Source organism: Chelon labrosus (genome assembly GCF_963514085.1).
Source record: "Chelon labrosus genome assembly, chromosome: 21".
Classification (NCBI taxonomy): Eukaryota; Metazoa; Chordata; class Actinopteri; order Mugiliformes; family Mugilidae; genus Chelon; species Chelon labrosus.
Window position 1 is genome coordinate 8,082,735 of NC_140354.1, and position 23,886 is coordinate 8,106,620.

At 45.6% G+C, this 23,886-nt stretch overlaps 1 protein-coding gene across 2 annotated transcripts in view; it reads right to left on the reverse strand.

Annotated features, from left to right (window-relative positions):
• LOC311506349 (RNA binding protein fox-1 homolog 3-like) overlaps positions 1 to 19,013 on the reverse strand; it is a gene marked incomplete at both ends in the record, with an annotated part of 71,687 nt that extends 52,674 nt beyond the window's left edge. For both annotated transcript variants that reach the window (XM_084570269.1, XM_084570268.1), the window contains one exon: positions 18,888 to 19,013. In XM_084570269.1, the coding sequence (XP_084426395.1) occupies positions 18,888 to 19,013 (126 nt within the window). The remainder of the gene's footprint in view (positions 1 to 18,887) is intronic.
• Between the last annotated feature and the right edge of the window lie 4,873 nt (positions 19,014 to 23,886).

Here is a 23,886-nt window from a genome sequence, read left to right on the forward strand (position 1 = left end):
ATGGAGGAGGCCGGATGGTGGCGAAGGAAGTGCTCGGTAATGGGGCCAAACAGAAGTGCTGATTTATGTGCACAGTCACATAGGTAAAAGCGGAAGAAAGGGACAGGAGAAAAAAAAAAAAAGGGGGGGAAGAAGATGTGTTTCACCGATGCTCTACCTTAAAAAGCAGTTCACCTCCTCTGCACTGCACCGTGTTTGGCCCAGCTATCATCGCACCAGAAAAGAAACTGTCCGTGACATGCCGGGAAGTGCAACGATGCTGTGGTTAAACTCATCCGAAACTGTATTCACAATTTTTCTTTAGTCGGTTGAGTCAAATGTTAAAAGCTGCTGCTCTTCATTTATTTATTTTTTATTTTTTTGCAGAAAGTGGTGGCTGCAGAGCACCACCCAGCAGCACTGACTGATCTGTGGCATGTGCTGCTGACACAACACAATGCAAACCCTGTGATACTGTCATGAGGGTATTATAAAATAAATGGCCTACGCTCTCTTTTATACCCTTCTGGATCATTTACACAAATATTATAGCGGGCATCAAGTAACATAAAACCAAAAGCGCAGACTAGACACGGACCACAACAGGCTAAAAACCAATCTGAAAATACTGTTGAGGTACCTTCAACAGGGTTACCTCTAACTGTCTGTATACCAGCACCCCCGGGCCTCCAGTCCTGTAATGCAGCCACCCCTTCCTGAATTCCACACTCGCAACAATAGCATACGCTAATGCTAGGGCCAGAACTGGTCACCACATTCCCGGCAAACACAACCCAATCTTTAACCTCTTTACAGTGTGCATGATATACTTTGCAAGCAGGGGCCAAGGGTTTATCCATTATGAATGAGACCCATATTACTCCAGGCATTAGCAATGTATGAGCTGGGCTTTAGAAACACAAGGTCTGGGTTTTTTTCTGCCTGCCTCCCTGCCACTCCTTCCTCACTGTTTTTTGCCTTCCTAGCCACGTGCTGCTGCTCTCACACAGCCTCCCATGGATGCCCTGACTTCTGCCTGACAGCTCATCTGGCTGAGCCCCGCCTGTCCGATCGGGAGCTCCGCGAATGCAGGGAGTTTGAAGAGGCAGGGCCGCGCCCGCGGCTAAAGCCCTCCACTGATCTTAGCTTTGCATGCTCTCCAGCTCACCACTCCTAACCTGGCCGGCACTTGACTCAGCGCCGTCGCTCGCACTTCCCTGTCTTCCTCGGTCTGATCTCAGTGTATCTACTGCCTCTGTGATGGTATCTGATTTCCCAAAGCCAGCCAGCTGAAACTTTAATGAAATGCAAGCATGAAGAAAGGAGAACATCATCAAGGCAGAATATGCTGTTGTGCTACCCTTACCACTGGCACGGCTTACAGCTTTCAATCTTTTTCATATTTCTGTAAATTTCACAGGCTTACTATGGACTGTTTTGTTTGTTGGCATGCAAGTGTTAACCTTGTAGTTGCTGAGTTTGTTCTGTAGCTGTGGAAATGCCAAAGAGACCACAACGTAGCATAGTGGAAACTTATTCATCAGTACATATAAGAAAGTATGGAATTTGTCAAGAACAGTTCCTTCCATGTTGGATCTAACACACAAATTGGTGAATTTGCGAAGGAGGCTGAGGCAGGAAGATGGCGGAAGTGTTTCCAGCGGGGGGCCTGGGACTCCTTAGGTCTACAGCCCTCATCTCCACCACCTCTCTGCATTCCCTACTGCGGGACAACGAGATTAGTAAAGCCCCCAGGGAGAAGCATGCTCCTGGCAGGCGCCACAGCTCCCTGCTGCTTGCCTGAGAAAGACAGCACACTTCAAAATCCTGCTCTGGTTCTACTGCAGGTCAGCCTGATATGGATTACGTCTCATTTTTAAATGAACAAAACAACGTGCTCAAGCCATTAACCTCTAGTATAGTCTTGCATCGCATTACAAGACAACTGGGATGTAATTACTGGCCAACAGAGCTTGGACAATGTGGATATATGTGGTTTCAAAGCCCATTAATGACTCGAAATGCACAGAATGTTATTAGCTACAAGGTAAAATATGAGCACCTGTCCCATGTTGTCCCCGTGTAAAAAGGAAATTAACATAGTTTCAGCTGGGTTTCAGCCACAACAAATAGCGGACGACAGGAAGGAGTGTGGTGAGCAGCCGAGCGGCAAGAGGCCTGGACAAGGCCTATTATGACAGGAAGCTCGACTCATCAGCCATTCAGGGCGCTGTAAGAGGAGACATAAATCAATGGTGTGCCAATTATGACACCACACTGAGCTGTGTGAGTGCAGGGAATTAGCCGCACAAATCTCAGTATCAGGTTCAGTTAGATGGGCTGCTCTGGGCCGGAGAGGGAATGCCAAAGAAACACCACAGGGACGATAGAAAAGGAGGCAGGGAGAGGGAAAGAGGGAAGAACAGAAGTAAACAGTGAAATGTGAGGAAACTTGATAAGGAAATCAGCTAAATGCATTTATCTCGTCTGTTCTTTTTCAGCCCATAAAAACAGAGCATACATGGATGGGAGGAAGACGCTCTGCAGACGCCTCCGTCAAGTGTTCACTGAGCCAGACAAAAGCATCTGAGGTGAGTACTGTAAGGCAGTAGTCGCCCCACATCAAGCACAGTTCTCATATTTCATTGTCTCACACTGTGATTTCTCTCTTACAAACATTAAACTTCACCTGACACCTCCCCCACTATGCACACTCTCACGGAGTGCAATCAGCGGGCCGGTCTCTGGGATGCTGCGAGCGCAGGTTTGAAGCAGGCAACCGCGGCTTTTTTTTTTTTTGCCGGGCCTGAACACGATGCCCTGACACCACTGAGCACACAGCTGTATCCCAGAACTTAGATTCTGATTAAATGGAAACAGAACAGCCCATTAAAGTCATTAACATACATCTCGAGTATGCAACGGGGGGATGTGCACCAAAGGGTGTGCATGCACAGTAATGTAGCGCATATATTAAGAAAAGATCCGCAGATAGGACTTGAAAGAGCATATCTTGCAAAAGCTTATATATATTATTTATCACTCAGACATCAAAAAGGAGACTCCGTAATGACCTTTTTAATTCATATGCAAAGGTAATGCAGATTCGGAAAATGGAAATCCACCAAAAAGCGCAAGCACAAGAGGCTGCAGCATGACTGTACTGGCCTGGCACGGCGCGGTTTTCCATTTCACAGCTGCCAGTATCTTTAATTTAATGTCACACTGGATATTGTACTGCTTTATCTCACGGGCTATCATGAAAAACATATGCTTCTTTTAATTTCTGAGATTAAGACGCTGTAGTTATCTAGCTTGTGTGGGGAAAAAAAGGGGGAGGGGGGATTAACGTTGAGTAAAATTTAGGCAATAAACGAACTGACGAGATCCTTTAAAAATTACTTCTGCTGTTTAGATAATTTGAAAGAAATTTAACAAATGCGTGTGAAGTCGGGGAGTAATTTTGCAGCGGGAACTAATATTTTGTCTCACGGCGCTGATGTAGCACAAACATATCATACAGTGAAATCTAGACGAGGGGCCGTCAAAGACGCGAGAGAGAGATGTATCTTTTCCGTCCGATAACTCATCACCTCCACACGCTCGGGAGCAGCAGGGGCGTTCGATATCCCCAGCGAGCCGCTCAGGTCACACTCAGCGCCGCGGGTACATATTCAAGTCATCAAACATCAAGGTTTGTTGCCTGCAATCCCAGCTGATTTTGGTTTCCGTTCACCGGTTGATAAATCACAAAAGTTTTAATTGTACGCTGACCTTGATGAAATGAATGGACGTCATTTATCAATTAGGGGTGCAATGGGGTGATGTAGGGAGAAAGTGTCTGCTGACAGAATTATTTTTCATCTCGTCTTTGGCTCACTCAGCTCTGCACGTCTTTAAAGGGGTTCTCAGGTTGGAACAATTTTCATCTTGCGGTTGTTTCATTTTTTTTTTTATTATCATTACATTGTTTTTTTTTCCTTGCTCATAAAATCGCTCCCCTTGGTACAATCCTCAGCTGTTTACCAAGTATAATTCAAAGGGAAAAAATAAAAAATAAAGAAAGAAATGTAAAAATCGAGAGAGAGAGAGCTGGTATGACCGGCCTAATCTGTGCGTGGGTGCTTCAGTGTGCTTGCACACTATGGCTTTTCATGACATGAACATCAAATCCCCAGAGAATACAGCTGCCATGATGAGATGTGTTTTTATGGGGATTTAGTCTCTGGAAGAGAGATTTGAGTATTACCTATTGTCAAAAATGTGCAATGTTAGGAGAGCTGCAGCAACGGAGGATGGGGATATTAAACAGGCCTGTTAATGTTTTACACAGTGTTGTTGATGCTCCTGTAGACCTGTAAAGTCTTGACAATAACTCTTGCTGCTGAGTGGTATAGGACACTTATTGAAAGGTGGCGAGTGGGAGGTGCATAAAAGAAGATAATTCTGCTCCTCGGCGGGTTCGGAGGAGATGCAACCCTGCCGCCCCGCCCCCCCCACAGCCCATCAGCCATTTCTTACTGAGAGCAGTGTAGCATGCAAAGGGACATCGTTTTTCATCCCTCACAAAAGGCTCAGTGAGCCCTGTCTTTAACCAGCTAACAACAGACCAGCCTACCCTTTAGTTCTTTAGACATCTAAATGCTGGCGGCGTTCATTTTAGTCAGGCACTGCAGAATCAGCTCGGGCCAGTTCTCTAACCTGGAGTCTAGTCCAGCGTCGTACCCAGATAGATGTGTGACCACGAGCCAGAGAGGGCCAGTGCCGACCTTTTGAATGGTGGGCTGCCATTCTCAAACACCGGGCCCCAGATTGACTTCGCCCTCAGCCAGATGAGAGAGCCTGCTCATGTGTGAACAGCCCTGACTGCTTGCACGGGCTCGCCAGATCCAAATGCCCCGCAGGTCTGAGGGAGCATTTTACAGCCTGTTTAACAGTAACTTCAAAAATCCCCCTGTCCCATTTTTTTTTTTCACAAAGAGATTTCTCAGGCATCAGGCCTTGGTTGCTGATTGCCTCTGAACGTGGTGTTGATTAAAAAGTCAGCACTGTTCAGGCTTTCTTGTTTTCTCTTTCTTGTGGATCCTGGGAGTACAAACAGCTCGATAGGCTGCGTGTGAAAGTCTTCGGGCCTTGTGTCTGACGAGGGGCCCGTGGTGAGAGAGAAAGGGGCCCGCTTGCCCAGCTTTTGGAATCCAATAAAGTGCTTTATTCCAGGGCTGGGGCCGACGTGAGGCTAATCTTTGATCTGAACTGGAAGCTGAGGGCTCCGGAGTGGGCCACGCTGCCCGATTATTTATGGGAACTTCAAAGGTTCCGCTGATCACACTTGTGTCTCTTATCTAGCGAGCGAGAAACAGCCACAACAACAAAAAGTGACTTTGCGAGGAGAGTGGAAATTCAGAGCACGGAGGGGAAGGTAGGGATAAAGGCGTGAGCGTTTGAAATAGAAAGGGGGAGAGTTTTCTGGGGCTCTGTAGGGAGATCTCCAGATTAGAATGATCAGACCGATGTATATGGGCCATCTGCATGGGAATGTACCTCAGACTGTCCAAGAGGCAGTCGGACCTGACAAGGATAAGTGCTCCTCCTCCTCCTTCCCTCTCTGTTCTCATGGAGGACAGGAAAATCCACCAATGCGAGGGAACCCTGCTCTCCTTTCCCTCCCGTCTCCTTCGCCTCCTCCCGAGCTCTCCCCTCCGTCCCTCCTTCCACTATCACCACCGCCACCTCCACATCACATCAGAAATGTGACTGGCCTCAAACTGCTGACTTGCTCACAGTCCATTGAGTTTCCTCTCCTTATCAAATTACAGCCACCTCAATAACCCACTCGCTGCAGCACGCCGGAAGAAATGAGGTTTTCTCCACCGCCCGCCCCTGGCACTGCACTCTTTCCCTTCCCTTTTCTTTTTTTTTTTTTTTTTCCTTCTCTCACATTTTTCTTTCAAAAACAGCAGACAGGGCGGAAGGGAGGGGGGTGCGGTAGGACGGGGGAGGCTGATGTGAGCGCTGGCGTATATTTTCGAGGGGGCGTACGGTTGTAATGTTTCGTACGATGTGTGAGAGGGGTAGAGATGGCTGCACATTGCTGATTTGCAGACATGGGCCAGCGTCCAGATGGCAGCCGCCTTCCGGGAGCGCAGATTTTTTTACTTCCACCCCAACAACTGCTCAGTCACACCAAGACCCCTTCCACCTCCTAACATCAGCTATCCTGGGTCAGTTTTCCTTTTCCAGCCACGGGTCACCACAAACGGGCTGCCTCGCATCTCTACGCAACTCGTCGTGTTCCTTCCTTACCCCTTCACCTAGAGAGCTACCGCGGTTGTCTCAGTGGGAAAAAAAAAAAATTGACACAGTCTCATCAACTGTTATATACCTGCAATGAGAGAGCTTTGGGGAGCCTACCAAACCGACCAAGCAAGGTCATCTGTCTCATTTTGTGAGCGAAGCTGCTGTTATTACAAAGTCAAAATGAAAAGCCTCATCCCCAGGTCAGCTGTCTGACACTTGATGGATGTCATTTAACCTTCCCAGCTGCTGGTTACTGGTTTAGACACCAAAGCGAATAAGACTGAGGGAGGAAAGTTGAAAACGCGTCTCCAGACCCGCATCCATTTTCTCCCGATATGACATAGTTGCCGTCGAAGAGTAATTGATTTATTTTTAACATCAGCAGCATTGACGCTTTCTGAGGTCGTAATTGCTCCTGCGTTAATGCATGCAAATGAGGGCTCGGGATAAATTTACGGGAACTTGTACACCCCTCACCCCCCCTACACACACACGCGCTATTCCTCCAATGTGAATTAACATCAATATTTATCTTAGTTCTATTATCCAATTCTTACCTCATTCACATGCTAATTGCTACAATTACCATTAAATAAGGGCCCCGGTTCAGAGGAAATAACCTGCTGCTGAGCACTTGAATCACTGACTTGTCACCTGTGTGCACAAAATGCACACACACACACACACCTACACTGAGAGAAGAAAGAAGGTATGTTAACATCTGCCTCGTGGTGGATTTTTAAATCTCGAAAAAACCTGACAAAACTACGGAGCAACCATGAGCTGCTACATATTTTGGGAAGCCTATCTTGTCAGTGGCATCACGGACGGTTCCCTGAAACAACTAGACAGCAAAAATAACTGATTGGAAAGTAGCCCAAATTGAGAATGAACGCTCATGTATAATGATTGGATGGAACCCGGGGAGGGTTAACATGAAAGCCCAGCGGCGTGCCAGCAGCAGTTACCTGCAGAGCCGCAGACGACGTGCTCTGCCTTCACCTGTTTTATTGGAGACGACGCCGGCATGTCAGTGACAGCGAATGTCCAAGTTGAGTGCGAGTAGATTAGATTAACTCCCCTGTGAAAGAGCCTTGTCTGCTTCCATTGTGCATCCTGTCTAGTTAAAACGACACAGGTATGCCATGGCAATAAGCAGGTGCGCTGACATCAGAGCTGCGTTGGGAATACCGGCGCTGATTGGAAAACCTATAGAGTATTCTTCAAACACAAACACACGGTCGACGTACACCGACTCTCCCTCCCGAGCGGCCGTATACGACTCTGTGATTCTTCAGTGTTGCTGAGGTACAGACTGTACTGCACTACGCCCACCGGACTCTAAACTCGGCCCCTTCTGGGGTGTTTCTTCCTGAGAAGACATTCATTTTGTAGATCGACATGGCGGGAGACAGTGCAGAAGGTGTTATTGAAAAAAGGCCTTGTGTGGACTAAAGACCAGAGGCACTGCTGCAACCAAAATAAAGGCTTAAAACCTAACTGGATAGAGACACAGAGCCCAGTACTAACTGAGTTGTAAACTTCTATTGCCCCAGGGCTGCAGTCATAGTCTGCTCATCAGATCAGCCTGTAACACAGGAGAGGGAATTCAGATCTTGTCAAGAAAACAAAAAAAAAAGAGAGAGAGAGAGAGAGAGTGCATACTGAAAGAACGCCTGAATAATGGAAACTAAAACAGAAAATATGCTTTTGCATATTATCAATAGCAAAGTTTTAGTGAAAAGTTTTAATGCGCATTAAAAAGTGACTTGAGCATCTGATCTAAAATGCATTCTTTACTTCTTAGCAGAAAAAAATAAGTTTCCTGGTTTAGTTCCTACCTCCTAAAACAGAAATATGCATGAAGAATGATTACCATTGCCTTTCGGCCTGGCCTTACACACATACCGCACAATCAGGGGAGCTGATGACCTTTGCTGATGGCAGAATACCTCACAGTGAAGGCCTCTCCGTCGTAAAGTAGTAGACACGCCGCGCAAGATCTATTAGTTTGCTCTTTTATCTGTAATAATCCTGACAGAACAAATAATACCCGGGCATATTCTGAGCAAAAAATAAAGGGTGGAAAAAAAAGCGATCATAATCATTAAGTGATGCTTTGGGAACGAAAGGAACGAATGCGGGAATAAATTCAGTCTCGATAAATCGACTGCACTTGCGGGGCTGAAGTGAATGGAGGCCGTGGAGTGGATGGATACCATGGAGCAGTGTCTGTCTTACGCACACAAACCTCCCTCATAAATTATCTTGAGCTATGTAGAATTTATGAGGCAGAGATATCTCACTGCCGGCCTATCATTTCCACGGCTCTGTCACCGTAATTCTCTCCAAAACTGCCCAAACCCATAGATAAAACCGGCCACTGCAGCAGCAGATGAAAAAGTGCAAACAGGCGAAAAGGGACAATAAGCAGCGAGTCAGGAAGGGGAGGCTGTGGTCTTTTTTTTCCTGACTATAGTGCCCACTGCGTGTGCGTAAAAGCGACCAGGAAACATGCAAAAAAAAAAAAAAAAAGAGTAAAGGAGAGAACAAGTGTGACAATCAGAATTTGCTCTGTTTACATTGCGTGAAATCAAGTGTCGGGGGAATTTGGTGAATTGGAAGATGAGTCAAATTGCCAGGCATATGCTGCTCACATCTTTACCTCGGCTGGTGCGGCTGCTGCGGCTCCTCGCCTCGACAATAGCTTTTACCTCTTGAAATATGTGTTTGTGTTCCTCCGCGTCAGTGGGAGTGTGTGCGTGAAGTGCGTGTGAAGAGATTTGGGGGGGAGCTTTTAGAGCGCTATCATACAGTAGGTGGAGGACGGTGGAGTGTATCAGAGAGGGCAGTCCGCACATGCTGCCCTGCGAGATTGGATTCTCACCCATGAAATGTAAGCACACAGAAAAACGCTCTGCAGCAACAACCTCCAATTTACACAGCAATTTTCCACTCGCTCGCGACAGAACTAAATCGCATTTGTCTCCCCGCCGTTGATACCATGCTGCTCTAGAATTTCATTCATATCCAGTTAATTAGCACTTTCTCGCCCGGCACCAGAAAGAGCAATCATTGGACAAAATGTGCAGAGTAATTTATTACCGTTTATTACAGTTCATTGAGGAAGCCAGAATGTGTTGGATATTAGAATGATTACTTGTGTTTACGCTGATAGCAGTCTGTGTGACGGGAAGAAGGAGAGGAAGAAAAAAGTTATTTACCAAAAACAGCTGGACGGATAAATTAGGTCCTTTCTCTACATGACAGTATCTCCCCCGACTGCGCTGTTTCAACATTTCTGGGTGAAAAGCGACGTCTCTCAAGCTTTACTCCCTCCTTTGAAAACGTTAATTGCTATTCATTACTCGCTATTGCTGAATGATAACAATGTTGGAGTTACAATTCTGAGTCATTAAATTAGAAGGAAGGGGATGAAAGGGAGGGGTGGGCGATGGAAAATCCTCATCCCCGTCGAGCCTCGGATGTGTGTAGTGCCTTAAATGGTCGCTACAGCCAAACTGAAGGAAATAAAAAACCTAATCTTTAGTAGTATCTAAGCGTACACATGCTCGTGCTTTGATTTGTGTACATTTTAGATTTCAGCATCAATATAATGGCGGCGAATGGGCTTTTATTTATGCTGCTAAATAAAAAATACATTTTGAGAGACATTCAAAAATGTCTTCGCAGAAACGACAGCCATGATTCCATAAATGTATTTTGATGCACATTCATTTGTGATCAACATTTGAAAAAAACAACAACAATCTTCCTCAGTTTGTGGTTTTTACGCACGCTTTGGATTATTTTAGCCATTTAAAAAACGAAACAAAAAAGAGAGATGTTAACAGCAACAACAGAAGAAGAAGAGGAAGAAGCAGCGCAGATATGCATCGCACCTTGTTGCTGTGATACGGTTTTTGTTGAGTGCATTTTAGTAAGGGCATTTATTTTTCTTTATTTGAGGCACAAATAGCTTACATGAAAGAATAATTACAACTTGGCCAATTAAAAAAATAAATAAAAATCCTGAAGCACTCTCTCCATCTCTTATGTATGACCGACAAGACTGGTTGTGTTTCTCCTTCTTCAAGGTTTTGTGTTCAGTTCCTGACATCTACCACTTATACCGCTACCTCCTGACGAAAGTTTACTCGCTCCAAACCGTCTTAAGGAATTTCTTTTCTGTGACATTTCAAAGGTTTGCCTCGTATTTGCTTGACATTTGTGTGGACACATGGCTACTGTCACACCAGACACCGACCGTCCAGTCTGGCATGGTTGTACACTCCATTTGCAAGCGAGCCACCACCTATGAAATTTACCTTCCTTGTGCGGATTTAGGGGTGAAAATCTCAAACCAGGATTTTCTTTCCTTTTTTTTTTTTTTTTTAAACAGTATTGCATAGTTTTGCTGGATATTGTTTTAAGGGAAACATCTCTGCATGGATCATGTTCCTCAGCAGATAAAGCCAAAGATTAGCTGTTTGTGTACCTGTTTTCACACCAATTTAGTTGCCAGGACTGGAAACTGAAAGCAAATGTGTCATGATCTAGTTTAAAATATTTCTTTTTCTTGATTTTAAAAATGTCCAGACAACACAACCTTTCTTTTACAATGTATTTATTGTTGTGTAGAGCAATAATATCATTTATAGGAGATGGCATACTAGAGGTAAGTGAAGAAAAAATGTGAAATATTTTTGGTTCAGCTGACCCATTAAGAGTAAATATCACCAACCTGACAACTGATGCCGCCTCCTGGACCCCAGCTATCATCACTAATGCAACAGTCGCCCAGCAGCTGCAGCAGCACAGACACGTTCACGTAGGGCTTCGCCTGAGCCGCATCCCTCCGACACACTCAAACTCGTTCCTTCATTAACTGGCCACGCGTCTGTTTACAGCACACACTCCAAGGTGGATGCACAAGCCTGCGGAGGCTGTAATCTGTAATTTGTAAGTTCCATTTGTTTTTAACACACACCAAAGCAGTGGTCCTGTGGGACCTCATAAAACCTCATAAGCGCACGGAGAGAAAGCCCGAGGCACTGCTCTTTCCCACAGATCTCACCTTGATAGATGATTTTAGAAAAACACAGAGGCGTGCTCCACTAACAAAGTGCTGCGAGAAAAAAGCAGTGATATTTAGACTCTCCATCTGAGGAGAGGGAAAGCGAGGAGGAGGAGGAGGAGGATGAGGAGGAGGTGGGGGATGGCTCTGATTTGAGCTAAATTACACAAGCTTCTCTCCTTTCTTACCGATTACCCAAAGAGAAGCGGAGTAATCAGAGGGATACCTGTTTGGTTTTCCCACGAGGAAAACACAGTCTGAACCCCCCCCACCCCATCTCCTTCATTCAATACCGAGCTGAGATTAACAAAAATGAAGGTCCCGTTTTTTATTTTGAAGCCCATCTCATGGTCATTTGTTTCACGGTGTTAAAGGGGGTAACCAGTGGAGATGTGCTGGGAATGGCAGCCATAACTTTAAATTACTTTAGGTCTCTAAAAACGAACGTGCCATATCCAGCAAATTCGGCCCCCCTAACTCAATATGGAAATAATAATAATAATAATAATAATAATATTGATGATGACGACAATAAAAGGGCTCATTTAATTTGGAGAAACAAAAACAATTATGAATGTGCCTGGGTGGAGGTCATCTCCTCTCTGCGGCACTTCTCCTCCTGGTTTCATTTATGAATACCTGTAGACTTTTTCAAGGAGAACTTGAAATCAATTTCAAGCCCCATTTAATTTTATACACCCGTACATGCTGACCCACAACGGCATAGTTCAAATATTGATCTTCTTTTGCAGGTGACCCAGGGTGCCTCTTGGTCGTCAAACACACAGTATAGCTGCATCCCTTAAAAAATAAATAAATAAATAAAAAAAAAAAAGACGAGAGGGAGAGGAAAAGGAACTTCCCAGGCCGGTTTGATACGAGGAACCGCTTCCTCAAACTTGGTTCCCATGCAACGCGCCTGCTGCTCCGATGAAGACAGATAATGACCTTTTGAAAAACAAAACTTCACTGTTTGTCTGGAGATCTATTTGTCAGCAGCAGCGTGCCTTCTGGCGGTGGAGAAAACAGGCTTGCAGGAGCACAAGGAGAACTGTAATAATGCTTTGCTGTTCACCGCTGCCATTAAGCTGCTGGTGATAAAAAGGTGCAGTGCTTTTAATGGCTTGTGATGGCTTCTCTCTCTTTTTATTTATTTATTTATTTTTTTTGCTTTCACTTGTACGGCCACTCTGTTAACTCAGCACACAGGGTAATACGTCTCATTTGAGAGGATCCCGCCGCGAGGAGAATGCTTGAAGGACAGTATGAGAGTGACACTACATTATAAACATAATAATCACAGCTGGCTAAGATACTGCAGTAAAGAAATAATTGGACTCAAGCTGGTCTGGCTGCTTAAGCAATTTAGCGTGCCATTTGTAGAAATAGAAAACCTCAGGTCAGATTATATTCTCAGGGAAGAGAGAGAGGCTGCAAAGAGTCTCTACTGCGAGGTTATCCTCCCGTCTTTATTCCGCTGTATGCGTTATGTGTGTGTGTGTATAAGCGTGAGTGATGTAGTGAGAGCTCCTGCAGTGTAAAGACAGGGAGGTGTCGTGTCGTGCGTCGTGTCCTAACCCTCTCGCCAGTCCCTCCACTTGCTCGCGAATCTCTGTTTGGCCCGAAGGAGCTCTCGGGAGAACTGAGATTTCAAAACCAAGCCGACATTCCTGAGCTGTATTAAACGGCCTGAGTGGGAAATAAGGCCACTGCAATACAGAACTGACAGTGTCTTTATCTGAATCATATCACAGAAGAGGAAGGATAGCCAACCTCAAGTAAAGATCTTGTATGACTGAGTTGAATTTATAGAAAACCTTGTGATGTGTGATGAATTAAAATAATCATACGGGCCACTGTGGCTTTTAATGCCACGAGTCCTAGCCCTGCACATGAGCAGGTAACTCGGAAAAAATCCTGTGCCAGGATTTATTTCCTCCTTTATGTGCAATGCACGAGAGTAAATGATGTTAATTAAAAGCTTCATTAGACATTTGCCACCTTCTTAAAAAAAAAAAAAAAAAAAAAGGTTGGTAATTATTGCAAGGTGAGGGCATCTGCAACTGCAGCTTTGTTTTCCAGAAGTGGAGTTTATTAGCATCAGCAGCACTGTGAATGCTAATTCATAGTCACTATAGGTGCAGAATATAGACAGGAGCATGCAGAGCTAACGCTCACCACTAATGACTGGGGGATATTTAGCATTATTGGCAAAATGTAAATACACATTTATTGATGCACTGCGCAGCACCCTGCATGCAGAACCCTGCAAGCATCCACCTACAGATGACAAAGATTTCTCACAGGGAGACAAATAAATAGAGATATGTCAGCTCAAATATGTACGCTCACATTAAGAGCACAGTCAGACCCCCAGTGGAAAAACCTTTGTTGGTGAGTAAACCTATTGCACCGTTTGTGCCATTCTTCTATACAGGGAACAAATTTAATTTTGTTCCATTTACAAAGGTCTAGTGGAGTAAGACGGTGGGTAGCCTTAAGAAAAAAAAAAAGCGCACACACACAAGTCAGGCTGACTGTGAAGTCTCTGTGAAGAACAAGGCAGCACTCGCTCACACACCAAATGAAATTTCAAAATAAACGACTGAGCTGTGATTTACAATTCTCCTCCGGGGCAGAGAAAAGTGAGAAAACATTTCAATCAGTCCCTCCGCCTTTGTTATGCCGCTATGAATCAGCTGTTTAAGGGACAAAAACAGCTGAACAGCGGCGAGAGAACGACTCTGAATGATTTCACACCAAAACATAGAACATATTGAGAGGTATATTCCAGGGCCCATGAAATTGGGTTTAAAGTTTTTTTGATTTGTGCCTGATTGAATCGGAGTGAATTGTGCTCGACTGAAAAACAACAAAGCTGGCGTTGCCTCGCGATATAATGGAAATATTTCGAACACAGCAGTTATCTGCAACACGACAAAGAGAGAATCAGACAGCTTGTGGAAACGGATGTAAGGAACACCTAATCTTAAATCTGGGTTTGATTTGAGAGTGGCTGCTGTTGTTCTTATCATTAACAATTCTCCTAAAAAATAAAAAATCTACAGATTTCCTGAACTGAGGCACTCTGAACTGAGCCCATTGTTTCCTACTGGAGATCTTTAAAAGTGACCCACAAACACAGTTTAATATGATGGAAACAGGATGAAATTTCAGTGGGACTATTTTTAGTGGCGGATTCTTTTTTGGGTTGGTTATTATTTCAAGCAGCAGGGCGGAGCTTATAGGACTGACTGAAAGTAGTATTTTAATCATTTTTAAGGTACACGGTTTAGATGAATAAGATCAGGCTTTACATTCTGCTTGTTGATGGGATCAATGGTTAGTTTTTTTTCATGTTAACATGTAATAGGAACACATGAAGAATAGGAGTGACAATAGACTGAAACAGAGCCCCAACTATTGTGTGTTAACCCTTTTCCCAAGAGGTCAGGTGGGAGGTAGTGCGGTGGGGGTTGTGGTCTCTCAGAGTCCCATTTGAAACCCAGTGAGGCATATTTCTCAAACTCATCTCCGATGCACCCACATGAGCCTAACGAGAGCCCATGTAGGGACAGAAACCTATTAGGCCTCCCCCAGTTACAGACACCATCTCCATTTACAGCTGTCAATAGTACAGCTTGGCCTACAATAATTATCCCCCAGGAAGGAGCCGTCTCCGCGCGGCTCGCATTAGTCCGGCCCCGGGAGACCGCCAACCTGAATCCTTCGATATCTAAAGTCCCCCTGAATAGCGCCGCTTTGGGAGGCAGGATCAAGGCCTGAACCGAGGGGGAAGTGTGTCACGAGTATTCCCTGTACTCTCCTCTCCGCATTGCTCGCCTTTAACCAGATGTATCAGTGTGCGCGCGAGACGGGAGGGAGTCAGCGCCAGTGGAGTCGTAGAAAAGAGATCAGCATGAGTAGAAAGAGGAGGAGGAGGGAGAAGTGGAGGAGAAGAAGGAGGAGGAGGAGGAGGAGGAGGAGGCCGCTGAAACCAGAGAGCCCGGGCAATTCCTCCCAGGATCCACCGACATGAAAGGGTGACCTAACCATTTAGAACGATACCGAAGCCGTGTACAGTTAAAGGGGGAAATTCAAAACAGCCCGACCAAAGAAGCCACAAAAAAGAAATCAATAGATGCAACAATAACAATAGACATCGGCGCAGTGGAATGCCATAATAGAAAATCCAATTACAAATCAAAGGAAGGCAATTTTAGAAAAGCCCGAGATCTGGAGATAAGTCTGAGGCAAAGACAGAGAGAGAGAGAGATGTGACATCAAGACAACTGCTGCTTTTTCCTCTTTAGACATAAGTAACGCGGTGCTTCCCACCCAACAGCATCGTCTTAGATAATAGAGTTACATTTACGAGCGTTGCCATATGCCCACCCAGTGCCTGGTAAATAGAAAATCCATGAGATGCCATGTTTTTATGACTCTGAAGACAGCTACTAACTACCATGAGCAAACCTGAGCTACCCCGTCAGCTTCAGCTTGTACCATAAATATATTTATACTTTAATACGGGCCTACAGCGCTGAGCATTGCATCCCGTAAAAGCCTCACCACACTGTAATTCATAACTCCCTCAATATCCGGCTCCATAACTCAAGAAATGAGCCCCTACAATACAAATTGAGGGTAGAAGAAAAGTGACATCATCCTGCGGAAGGATGAAGCCGGCACCCCATGTGGTGGAGCAACTCTCCCCCTGTCGAGAAGAGGAACGGCCCTTCAGCGGCGGCGTGATACTGCCACTTTTTTTTTTTTGTAATCAGAAGCCCACAGTTCTCCCACCACACCGCAGGGAGTCTCTCCTTGTGTTAATGAAAACAAACATTTAGCCGGGATTTATACGCGCCGCAGACGACTACAAAGAGCATCAAAGCAAACTGCCTGGGAACACACACCCAAACACTGCTGCACACAAATAAAGGCAAGGTATGCTTTGCTAATCTTTTATGTAATAAACTCCTGTCTTCCTGTGATATCATGCGGCGCCATGTTCACAGATAATAAGCAAAGCTGTTCCGAGCCCAACTTAATACAGTGTCTTATTTGAAATGCAAACAAACTGCGAGGCAGAGGCTATCACCTCAATCTATTCCCCTTCTGTTCGCTGGCTGTCATCTAACACGAGCCGATGCTGCAGCCCTGCACTGTGGCGAGGGGAGGAAGCAGGAGAGCGGCGGTGGCTTGAGGAGGAGGAGGAGGGGGGAGACGGTGGGGGGAACACGGGCAGCATGCTATGAAGGATGGGTGATGTGGGAGGAAAGGGATGGCGGAGGGGGGTAGAGAGAGAGAGAGGCTGGCCACGGTGTGATTCAGAGGGTTGTTTCCCCTCGCAGCGCTGCAGGGTGAGGATTTACCGCAAAGAACGGGCCAAAAAAAAAAAAAAAAACTGAAGAAGGAAAAGAACAAAAGCTGCTGATACATTAAAGGGAATTCAAACAAAAAGGGGTGTCTCATGAAAATAGCACGCAGGAAGTTTCAATTTCAGCTCTGTGTTGGACTTTTAAAGGAATCGACTGTGAGCACACATAGGCAGGTACACACGCACACACTCAAGAGGCTTGCAGCTCATCCTGAGGATTTGGAAGTTACAGGGATGTAGAGGGAGGTAAACCCACCTGAACTCTTTCAGTTTACTGACATTTAAACTTGTGGAAGAAGCTCAGAAAGATTTCCGCAGTTTGACGGGAAAGTTTATCGCAAAAAAAAAAATCTGAGGAGGGACAATCTTTGAATGTTTTCAGATTAAATTAGAATCACGATTATTGTTCGTATCTGCACAAAAATAACAAACCCTCAAGAATTATTTTTAGTGAGTCGGTGGAGGTGGCTTTGGCTCTTCTACAGTTGGTGGCACCTGGTTGTCGACATGCCCCCCACCCACCCCGTCACCTCCTCCACACACACACACACACACACACACACATGTCTCCGCCTGGCTGGTGGGGTGTGCCCGCTATGGACAGATGGGTGGGAGGGGGTGAGCGCCATTACCGCGATGATGGGGGAGAAGGGGGGGGGAGTACGGTTCGAAATGAGAAAGCAGGAGTTTCCAGCCTCGCCGCTGTTTCCCCTCAATCACGGCAGTAACACACACTGTTTACTGCAACACATGCTGCCGGCAGTAAAAACAGAATTGGATGCTCGACCCCCACCCGGGCCCCCATCATCCCACCACTAACAGCCCTCCCATCGCCCTCAACTCGCCGAATTAAAACATGTGAATTATTCAGCAGATAGACAGGCACACGGGCTCTTAAGAGTCACCTTGTTGTTGATTTTTTCACCTCCCTCCAGAAAATTGCAGTCTTCGGGTTTCACAAAACAAGGGGATCAGTGACAGGATCAATTTCCAAAGAAGCAGGACAAAAACACACCAAAAAAAAAAAAAATCAATGTTCATTTGCAGAGATGTGTAATTATTCAAGACGTTGTCACTTGGTGGTGATCACCATTTGAAAAATGTAGGGCTTAAGAGGGGATGAGACGAATAAAAAGTTTCAGTTTAAAATTACAACTCTATATGTGGTTGTTTTATATGTTCTCATCAAATATATATATATATATATATATATATATATATATATATATATATATATATATATATATAAAAAAATCTTTTGACTTTAACATTATATTTTAAAGGGATTCAATGGCACAGATTAGTGACAAATACAATAAACAAAATCTGATTTAAACTGAACTAAAATCCAAGCAATTTAACCTTGTGTGTGACTATTTCTCACATGAACCGCGCAGGCCTCACAGGTCTAACTTTAGCGATTGACATCAATATTTGTGATTTAAAAATCCAGCTGGATCTTAGTGTGTAAATGTCGAGCAGGCTGGGGTCAGATTAGGTAACGTGTCAGGATTTAGGCACCACACTGGAACCACATGCGTGTTTTCTTTTTCACAAACGGATAAAGAAAAAGTTCCATTCATAAAAACAAAAACAAATAATGATAATAAAATAAAACAAAGGATCATTTTTAAGGGATTTTTCTTCTTCTCTTTTTTTTTTTTTTGTTTTTTAAACTGCTTCATCTTTGTAGCAGAGAAGTGACAGAGCACAACAGACTGACTGAGAAAACACTTCCAAGCACAATGAGTCATGAAGAGACTGATGTACACAAACACTGCGTGCTCCCACGTCACACTAATCTCTAATTCACTGCTTTCATTTTACTCGAGAAATGGAAGGGAAGGAGAGGGGAAGAAATGACGAGCGGGATGGCTTGGGAGGATGAAATCAAAGAGCCCCGCTCCCCTCCACCTCCTGCCCTCGCTGTTTTCTCGCACAAAGGCAGGGTGAGGGTCAAGGGTTAGAGGGGTGAAAGTACTCAGGGTAACAACACAAAGCCAGCGCGATGCTATCACGTGCCGCCGAGGAGCGCACACAGAGAAATGAAAGGATGGAGAGTGAGTGAGAGTAGAGGGAGAGGGAGAGTGAGAGAGAGAGGGAGTGGGGGGGGAAGGAGAGGAGAGCGACAAAGCGAGCTTCGTTCAGTCTTACCTCGGGCAGGTAGAGGAAGGCAGGGGGACACTGGAGCGAGTGAGGTAGCATCCCGGAGCCGGAGAGCAGCAGACAGCCGGAGTTGGCCATGGAGCTCAGCGTGGGGTGACGGGACGCTTTGCGCATTTAGCAGGGAGATCCTTTCGCTCTACTCTCTTTCTTCCTCTCTCTCTTTCTCTGGCTCGCTCGCTCCCACTCACTTACACACACACACACACACACACACACACACACACTCTCTCTCTCTCTCTCTCTCTCTCTCTTCGGATCACTTCCTTTCCTCTGCCTCCTTGCCTTTCAAATTTCCCTTTTGCTGGCTTTTGTGTCTCTATTGAAGATGTAGCAGGGAGGCGAGCGGCGCGCAGACAATGTGCATGTTCCACCTTTATCACTATTGCTCTCTCTCTCTCTCTCGCTCCCTCTCTAGGTCTCTCTGCCTCTCTCGCTCGCTCGCTTGCTCCCTCTCTCTCTCTCTCTCTCTCTTTCTCTCTCTCTCTCTCTCACTATCCCTGGCGCGACTCTGTTTACTTTGTGTGCGATAAAAGCCAACATAAGCATTCAGACACAGAAGGGGAGGTTCTGTGCAAGCTGAGGAGGAGGAGGGGTTGTAGAGCCGACAGGGGGTTGGGTAGGTTAGGGTGGGGGTGTAAAAGAGGTGGTGGGAGCGCTCGGGCTGGGGTTGGGTGGGTGGGGGTACTGATGAAGTCCCCGGTGGATTCATACATCAAACGGGCCAGCTGAATAGCAGAGGGGATGTGAATGACATTAGAACAGCTGATCCTGGGCATTAGCACCTCGTGGGACGCTGCATGCTGCCTTTTAATTGCGGCCCCCCCACCCCGCAAACACACACATAAACACACGCACACCGTCAGTGGCCGGCACCACCTCCCTCTCCTCCGCCTGTGTTTGCGTGTGCGCTCAAGGACACATACTGTACAGCGCAGATATGTCTGAGAAGCCAGGGCGGAAACGCATTACAACAAAAAGGGGGCTGTTATTAGGCCCAGTCGTGACATCCCTCTTCGTCGGCTCTTGCATCTACTGAGCTGTAAACACGCATTCAGCCAGGCATGTACTGCAGAGCACGCTAAACTGTACAAGAAGAAAAAAAAACTCGGAGCTTCCTTTTAATGTATCTTTCTGATTAATTCTGTTTGATACCGCTTTAAAAGGAGCAAAGAGAATGCACAAGATGTATTCATTACATCAGTTGGGTGTGCCGACCCGAGTCAGAGGAGAAACCCAAGAAATCTATCTTAAATCTCAACCATCAAAGTTTGAGAATGTTGATGTCTCAGCAGAGATCGGTGGAACAACACGAGGAGACGACAAGGTGCGGCTCCTCTCGTAATTCTTGTTAACGCAATCAAGTCACGACGGATCAAACTCAGGCCTCGAACGATGATTTCTACATTTTTGGTGTTTTCATGCCTGTTCCAGACCTCTGAATCACTGTCCACGTCTTTTTCGGTGATTCAAACAGCTCTGGCGTTCTGTGATCATTCACGGCTGTTTCCCCAAAGACAATCTGAGCTCCGTAGGCAGGATTAAGAACAGGGATGTTATCTACCCGCGCCAGAGCCGGAATAATGGCGTCGCAAAAAATACCACAAACAAGGCGGGCAAGTAGGGATGAGGCTGATGCGGCTGTACAGGCTGTCATGAGTCAACTTGAACATGCTTCTGCGTATGTGGGTCTGTCGGGTGCATTTGCGCGGCTGGTTGTAAACCAATCAGCTTCCTTTAAGCTCAGATCTACAACTTTTCATCTTCAGTCAAGCCTGATCCCAGCCATCCCTGTCTTTATGCAGGTGCACTACCTGGAGCCTCGCTTTCTACGCTCGGTTTTCCGGCCACAATAACGATAATGATGAGGTCTTGCTGTGGGAGACGCAACACGACCGCAGAGAATTAACTCGCACTGGGACACACTCCCTCTGCAGATTAAATAATTCCAAGCAGGCAGCAGGGGAGTGGTTGACCTGTAATTACACATTCTTGTATTTCATGAACTGCAAAGCAAGAAGCTGAATAATAAAACATCATTAACTCAAATAATCGCTCACCTCCACCGAGCAGCCATCTTGACTGAAGGTATACCTTCTGAATAATTGGCCTGACTGTTTGATGCAAAGATCAGTCACCACATGTATCTGGCGTGCTTTAGGCTGAGCTGTTCGCCATTGCCTGCTAAAGACGGGGATCCATCTCCCTGTCTCTCCTCTATGTGTTTTTCCGTCTCTCGCTCTTTTGCTCTCTTTTTTTTTTCCCCCGCTACGTCTGTCTGTCTCACCCAGTTAATAATTCAAATGAGCACTGCCAGATCACTCCCTTCAAAGGGAGTTGCTGGAATCTTCTCAACGGTGCCTTTTCTTTTTGTCATGTGAAATCAAAGCCCTCAAACTGCAGCAGAGATATCCTCAGTTAACTCCCCACACTGCTGCTCTGCCAATTAAAGAAAGATCAACAACTACTGCGAACAGCTCACAGTTGATCACCAAAAGAGAGGGAGGAAAAAAAAAAAGTGATCTTAATCATCATCATCATCGTTTTTGTCACTGTCGCCCTTTGTCTTCCTCTATTTCTTCCTTGCAGCGCAATCACCACATCGCTGTGGCAGGCCTGTAATAATCAGCATAATCATTATTACCACAATCACCATCATCATCACTGTCACTGTCGACTCTGTCACGTCTGTCTTCTGAGCCTGTGTTTCCGGCCTGCCACAGAAACGGGATTTACCCTCCGAGGCAGGACGCGCGCGTGTGTGTGTCTTTGATTGTCACGAAGCCTCCGTGTGTTTGTGCGCGGGGTTTGCGCAGGTACATTTGCGCCTCAGCTGATTTGAGGCATTACAAGCTTTAAATCTGGGTTTAATCTCCTCTCAAAAACATCCGTCTTTGTGTATGACACACGGCTTTGGTGAGATACAGAGTGGTTTGCCTTCTTAGCCGGTGTTATTTTAATGTGCTACACATACACACACTCACGCTCACACACACATACAAAAAAGGTTGAAAGCAGCAGTTCTAGCAGTAAAAAGCCATCACATGCACTGGGAGCTCAGTCAGCAATAATCAAAGGCAATACAAGCGGAGACTAATGGGGCCCCAACGATTGGCGGCGCATTCCAGTTCTCCACTGTTTATCGCATGACCACTGATCAATACGGCACACTCGCACTAATCATCATAAGAGATGACTGTTTATTTCCCTTAACTCCCATCACTCTGACAGCAGAGGAAGTATTCAGATCCTTCACTTTAGTTCACTTAATGGTATCACTAAGTGTAAAATGATCCTTTAAAGCAAAAATGTTTTCATGTCAACATGCACCGTCAGCAACATGTTTTAAAGGCTACGTATGTATATATGTTAATGGTTTGTATTATTATGACCATACGATGAAGGCATTTTAATGTTGTGGCTGGCTGAGGTGGAGTTAACTGCATTATAGGCTGTCAGATTCTAGTAGGATAACAATACCTCTGGACCTGGGACACTTTCATTGAGACGACTCTTTAAAATTGTACTGCTGCTCTTTGTAACACTTTTTGTCATGTTTTATTCATTCTACTTAGTCACAGTTCTTTCATTTCTTAGCTGATATACAGGTTTTTGTTATGAATCTGCAGCCATAACAATGAAACCTTTGCCAACTCACAGAAAACTATAAAAAAAATATCTTGTCACCCCCAGTTTTTCTGGTCGTACTTTATGTTAGCCAGCTTTCAGATAAATGTAGAGCGGAGAAGTGAACTGTTTTCTCCTGAAATGTAATACAGCAGCAGCAGGAAGTGGCACAAACTGACAAGTGCATCAAGATTGTACAGTAGTTGAGCAAAATGTTCACTATGGACACAGCTCCCCCATCAGGACGACCACCAGAGTCTGAACAACACAAACATGTCAGAATGAGGATTATGCAATAGTGTACACAGAGCCAAACTGAAAGTAAAGAGCTGTCCCTCTCTCCATTAGTCGCAGAGTACAGAATACGTAATTAGCCCATTCGAGCTGCTGATGTGATGAGTGCAGTTGGAACAAGAGATTGTTGAGTCCGAAGGGGAGCTCTCCATGCTGCCGGACGCAGAGCCAAGACCTCTGGAGAAGCACTCAGAAGGAAACAAAGCAGTAGTGTTTGGTGCTGGTAGGTTTTTGCGAAGAAACAGTGAGGCCTTTGGAGGGGCACCCTTGAAGTGCCCCTCTGACAGGCTGCCTCATTATCTGGCATCTCCAGAGTGCCAGCCAAGCCTGCTGTAGAAGAGGGGGCATGAGGATGCCTCGATCAGTCTGCCCCGAGGGTACCCGGAGAGGGGAGGGTGGTGCTCTCACTAAAGGTCCGCTGATTATATCTCGGGCCCAGAGCTTCAGGGATCCCCACTAATTAAAGGTTGTGTCATATCTGTTAGAGATAACAAACCTATGTAGCTCGTCTTTTTCTTTTTTCTTTTTTAATCCTCCCCTCCCGTATCTGCACTTTACGGCATCATGTCAGGTTTCAGGCCTGGTCTGCATTCAAGGCTGACCAGCTTTCTGTACCCAGAGGAAAGGGTTCCTGTTTAACCTGCCCTCACCCATCTCAGCGTGCCAGCGGTGTTGTGGAGGCATCAGGGATCCTTTGTCTGGAGGCATAATTAAAGCTCTCGTTCATTATTTCTTCACTTTGAGCGCAGATCTGAGTAATTAGGAGGCAGTGCCATGGGGGGGCTGGAGCTTTCAAGCTAGCACACACACCCACACACACAAAGACAAACACACACAGTCACACATGTCTCATAAAATGCAGAAGAAAGTGAGCTTGTACATACAGACGAAAAAAGCTCCTGTTCAGTCTCAGCACCAAATGAGCTGCATTCATCTCCCACCCATCTTTGGATGCCAATATCTGGCACCGAGTGAAGTATGCTTTTTCTCTCCTCAAAGCTGTCATGTACTAATGCATTGATTAAAAATTTTGATTAAATGGACGGTTAAGGGAGGAAGTGCAAGAGTG